The sequence below is a fragment of the Crocuta crocuta genome, unplaced genomic scaffold (genome assembly GCF_008692635.1).
Source record: "Crocuta crocuta isolate KB4526 unplaced genomic scaffold, BGI_CrCroc_1.0 scaffold30, whole genome shotgun sequence".
NCBI classification, from domain to species: domain Eukaryota; kingdom Metazoa; phylum Chordata; class Mammalia; order Carnivora; family Hyaenidae; genus Crocuta; species Crocuta crocuta.
The window spans coordinates 13,751,791-13,757,509 of record NW_027528345.1 but is presented as its reverse complement, the minus strand read 5'-3'; the positions used below and the strand labels follow the sequence as shown (position 1 = coordinate 13,757,509).

The following is a 5,719-nucleotide window of genomic DNA, read 5'->3' as shown; positions in this document are numbered from 1 at the left end:
GCACAGATTGATGGGAAACAAAAGAGAGCAGCCTCGGAATGCTGAGCTTGCGGGCTGTACACCGGCAAGACAGACTGTGCAGGCCCTTCCTAGCCTCAACCTTGAACTGGCTGCCCCCTCTGGGACCAGGACAGGCCCTGGGGGGCCAGAGGTTACCTCCCCACCGCTGCCACCACCTCTACCACCACCGCCGGCTCCCACCACAACATCCAGCTCCAACTGGGTGCTGCCTTCTCACCTCCTAAATCCAGATCTGACCCCCAACTATTAAGCGAAGCCCACGGCAACGTCCTCTCACTCACCTGCTTCCAGGCCTTTCCCAGTTGCTGATGACATCCTTTTCTTCCCAACATACACTCATCTGTGCTGAAGGAGTTTCTCTCCTGTCTAGATCACATCCACAGCCCAAATAACTCACTTTAGAAATGTAAGTGGAACAAAATAGGAGTCTGGAATTTACCCTGCTGGGGGTGGGGGGTGATGTCTACACATTTCCCCTTGCCCGTACGGGCTGAGTCAGGGCATCAGAGAGATGGCCCTGAGGAGCAAGCAGACAGAAAGGTCTTCAGCAGAAATCTGAGCAATAAGATCAAGGCAAAAAAAAAAAAAAGATTTTATTTTAAAAACAGGTTTGTGGGGTTTTTTTTCTTTTTGCATTCAGTACGTTGTCATTCAGACATCACAATACTATATACAGGTACACAACATTTTTTAAAAAGCCTATTTCTGATGAACATTTCAAAAGAACACTGTTTTGTAATGCACCAGTGGGAAGGGAGAAGGTGAGGGACCCTCCCCCCTCAGCAGTGAGTTGGCCTTGGAGGAGGGAAATGTTAGGTGGGCGTCTACATTAGCTGGTTAATTGGGGGCTGGTTATTTTGGCCTCCTGGAAGAAAACTGCTTTCCTCTGGAAAACCGGTAAAAGTGAAAGTGGGAGGCTGTCTCCTCAGCGATTGCGTCCACGGAGGAGCAGCTGGAGAGGGGCTCTGCTGGGAAACCCACTCTCCATCCCCTTGGAAGAGAAGTTTGTCTTTTCCTTAGAAAACCTGCTTCAGTGCCTGGCCTGATCCCTAGTAGAGTTGGGGGGGGGGAGGAGGGGAGAAAAAGAGAAAGAGAGAGAGAGAAATTTAGCAGCGTGGTTGGAGTCTCCATCCTCCTGGGATCTCTGCACATTGACTAAGAGCAGAACCGAAGAGGAAGTGGGGGCTCTGGAGAAATTCAGTTTCTTGGTTGAGGTGGGGGCAGGCAGTCCCCCCACGAATGCCAGCTTTTGTTGAAACGGGAAAGAAAGAAAACCTATGTGTTGTCTGTACTCCAATCATGGTGCCAGATCCCTAACAATTATCATTAATATTAACAAGACTTTTAAAATACGCACAGAAAATCTTACCTGGGAAATCTTGCCTAATTAGGGAGCGTGGGAGGGACTGGGAATGGGAAGAGGAACTGGAGGGATAGTATGAGCTCTCCAGGTCTTTCACCGAGGCCCCACCCTCAGGAGGGTCATCAACCTGCCTGGGCAAAGGATGAGGCAAGAATGGGGTCATTCGGGGGGGCCCCCCAACCCTGCTTTGGTTGGAATGATCAGGCTCTCTGCTGTCATTCTGCTTTCTCGCAAGCCAAGGTTGAGGGCCAAGGGAAGTGGAGGCTGTCAGCCTTCCTCCCACAGCCCACCCACACCCACATCCAAAGCTGTAGAGGCCAGTAGGTCCCATCTGCACGGGGGTGGGGGTTGAGGATGGGGTGGGTAGCAGGAGGCTGCGGAGCTCGCCCTCCATCCTTTCTGTCTCCGGTGACGGTGACGCGGTTACTCTTTCTCGTTAACATTAAATATTCGTCCGCACCGGCCAAGGTCCTTCGGTGGGTTCGGTTATGGTACAAAGCGACGACATAAATAGACGGGGCGGGTGGCCAGATGGGCGGTCAGGTGGAGTGGAGGTGAGGCGCTTTCGATTTGCTGACCACCTTCTTCTCTTTGACCCGCCGGTTCTGAAACCAGATGGTGACCTGGCGCTCCGAGAGGTTCGTGGTGGCAGAGATGCGCCGGCGCTTCTCTTTGGTGATGAACTTGCTGGCCGCGTACTCCTTCTCTAGCTCCTTCAGCTGCACCTTGGTGTAGGGTACGCGTTTCTTGCGCCCTCGCCGGTAGCTGCTCACCTCGGGCTGCAGGGGGACCACGTCTGGGGGGAGAGAAAGAAGGCGGGCGGCGGGAGGTCAGTCGTGTGCCTGGACCCGGGGCCGCCGAGCAGGCTGTGCGCCCCAGGTCACACCACTGTGTAGGCGCAGGGTTCCGGATAGAGGGACTGCCCCCCAATCCTTTGTGCCTCTGTTATGAGCAAGGCCACCACGAAGGCGAGGCCACTGGTGTGCTGCCCCTGGGGCAAACTTGAAAAGAGGGGGTGCCAATAATGTGAGGATTGAGATAAATAATATTTTAAGGCAACGTTTAAAATATAAATGCAAAAAAATCCTTGATAAACAAAATAGCAAATTTTAAAATAAACGTGAGACCAGTAGTACTGATTTTTCCTTTTGCCTCGGGTGCTCCAATATGGCTTGGCACAGCACCCATTCTTAGAATCCTGTACCTGTATAAGGGTCCCTACGAATTTCACCCTGGTCCGAGGGCCTAGAGGATTGCAAGTGTTCAGGAAAATTCCTCCTTCCTGCAGTTAGATTATTTGGGCATCCATTAGCATAGACTGTGCCCCATTATCAGGGGGGAAATGTTCCGTTGTATGTTTGAGGGAGAGCATGGCTGGGAGAGAGCTTCAGTGGGCCCAAGTGAGGCCTCACGCCTTTGGTCACTGCCTCTGCCCTAGGAATCAGAGACCTGGACGAACAGGTAGAGAAGAGTGTCCAGGTGGAGCCAGCCTGCTTGGGATCCCATGGCTCTAGGAGTCCAATGTTGTTAGCCACTTCACAACATCCAAGGTAGGAGGTCCTGGACTTGAGATATAGGGGAAAAGGCCCCTGGAGGTAAAAAGTCCACACCCCAGGGTCTGCCCACCAAAGGAGGTACCGGGAGACACCTTGGACTAAAGCAAACTGTTCACATAAGTCTTCTACAAAAAGAGCTCAGTGCCCCTCCTCTTGCCCTTACAAGTGTCCACTCACCCAAACAGCAAATTCTGCTCCAACCCCCTCTCCTCTCCATTCCTCCAAAGTTGAGGGAAACTGTGGCCACCGCAGGCAGGAACACTAACCTTAAACCCCAAATACCTTGTTCTCCCCACCACTACGAGTTCAATTTCTTTATGCTCTGTGAATTTCCCAGGAACTAAGAATGTCACTTATATCCCCTTTCCACTCCACCGTCATCCCTGTTAATAAAAAGGTCATGGCAGCACTTTCGAGGGGAAGTGGAGGGATTAGGGAGATCATCTGAATGATTTACCCCTCAATTTTGAAAAATGTAATTGCTAGACTTCTTCAGGTAAAAACCAATGATGAGGTCTGAATATCTGAGGATCCTCCCCATCATTCTCAGTGCCCTTTGGAAGTAGAGGAGCAGTCCAGAATGTAGACACTTCCTGAAATGCTCTTCCTGAAATGCTTGTTTTCACCCCACCCTCATAAAACTCCTTCCCTACACCCATTCCCAGTGGGGCTGCTCTCACCCAGGAATACTTGTCTACACAGGCTAGAAAGAGAAGAAGTGACAATCAAATGCAGTGGGAAATAAAGTGCTCGGGAACAATACGTGAAAAAGGGGGTTCCAATGGCCTGGTCTGGCTGTCTTCATGAGGCCAATTTCTCAGGAAAATTGTTGGACTTGTCGCTTTTCTCTGCCTATATAGGAATGGGCCAAGGGTTTAAAAAAAAATCTGAAAAACAAAACAACTTCACTTTAACAGAGATCCTTTTGGTTCAAAAGGATTTTTTGTACAAGATAATTTTTAACAATCTCTTAGTTCTGAGATCTGTTTTACTCTTACAGATGTAGCCATGATCCAGGGGATTGGTTATTCTGGAACAAGAGTAAGACGAAGACGGAAAGTAGCGATACCACGAGGTACTTGGCCTTTTTCTGTTTTAATTTAAATCCTTAGAACATTTTTTTCAGGTTTATTTTATTAAACCCAACTTACAAGATGAGGAATGTGACGCTCAGAGTGGGTAAAATAACTTAAGAAGCAGAGCCAGATTTTAAACTGAAATTTTCTGACTTGACATCATGACATAGTGAGTTCTGGAACAGCAATAAGGTTATATCTGGTACAATCCAGCTCCAAAATGCCTCCTTTCACTGGAGAGCAAAATGAGATAAAGTGGGTTTGGGTTCCTGAATTAACCAGCCGATTGTCCCTGATTTTTGTTTTTATCTCATTTTCTCGAAATGCTCACAGTTACCTACCCAGTTTTGGATCCTCTAAACCAAACTCTAAACTTCTGATGAGGTTCAATCAACACAATCCTTAAAAATCAGGTTTGAAAAACGGATAACTGGTCTAAACTGGTTATTTTTTCCTATAGGATGCCGAGGCTTCATTTGCCCACGTTCTTAATGGATCTGACCAAAATGTTGCCTGTTTTGGCCTCCTGGAAAAATGCTTCCAGTCTTGCCTTCTCAAAGAAGCCCCCTTTAATTGTGTGCTGTCTTGTCTGGAAAGGAATTAGGATCCACGGATGTAGAAACATCTGGAAGCTTAGACCTCGAGTTGTGTCTATGCTGCCTAAAGTAAGTAGGGGACTTGGTTATTAATTTTACAATCACCCCTTCCTTCCAGAGCATGTGCAAGCGTACACACACACACACACACACACACACACACACACACCATTTCATACCTGAGTGAATAAAAATCAGATCAATGCTCAGCTCTAGTTTTCTCTTGGGGTCCTGTGTATGGTTCCTACTGCCCCCTTGCTCTTGACCACCCACTCCTACAACAGAGCCCTGTGCCCTACAGAGGACTTTGTCCAGCTAGAAATCCTAGCTCCTCTTCTCAACCATAATCCAAAGGCCTAACAGTAGGGACTTCCAATATGGCCCAAAGAACCCACTGTTTCATTCTATTGCTCTCCCCTAGTCCTATCTGACTCTGTCTCTCTCTGCCCTCTCCCCGTCACCCACCCCCCACACCCCTCATTCTGATTCTCTCTTAGAATTTCTGCTGATTCTCTCTTGGAATTTTTGCTACTCTCTGTTTAAAAAAAAGTGTCTATCTCACCACAGGAAGGAAAAAAAAAAAAAGAGCAATGAAACAAAGGTCTGTATAATTGGGGGAAGGAAAAAGCCACAACACATCTTGGCCCTAATTATCTAGATCTTTCTGAACAATTGCCTCCATATCCCACACCAGCCCAGACTGCCATGGATGAGGTTTCTCAGAGCCAGAGGCGCTAAAGAGAGACAGTAGTGTTTATGCCTAGATGCTGCCGGAAAAAACCACAATTGCGTAGACAGAGTTATCTGGAAATCTCACTACTTCTAAAAGATCTCTGTGTGGGTAGAAAGGTGGAGGGTGTCTGAAGATAATTTCTTTTTCATCTGCTTTTTGCCTGGACATCTGCACTCACAGAGATATACCAGCCTGATTGTATTTCTACAGTGGGAGTGTGTGAGCACATAGCTGCTGAGACCCAGTGGGTTTTATATCCATTTCCATGCCGTAATTTGCAAGTGTATTAAATCTCAATTGGGCTGTATTTTTTTTAATTTCAAAGATATTTTTCTCTAGGAGGCGATGATCAAAAAGTGTTTATTTTTTAGCAG

General features: G+C 47.8%; 1 protein-coding gene across 1 annotated transcript in view; it reads right to left on the bottom strand.

Annotated features, from left to right (window-relative positions):
- Positions 1-632: 632 nt before the first annotated feature.
- HOXC13 (homeobox C13) overlaps positions 633-5,719 on the bottom strand; it is a 7,578-nt gene continuing 2,491 nt past the window's right edge. The window contains 1 exon segment of the mRNA XM_077753620.1: positions 633-2,180. Coding sequence (XP_077609746.1) covers positions 1,924-2,180 — 257 coding nt within the window. The 3' untranslated portion in view covers positions 633-1,923.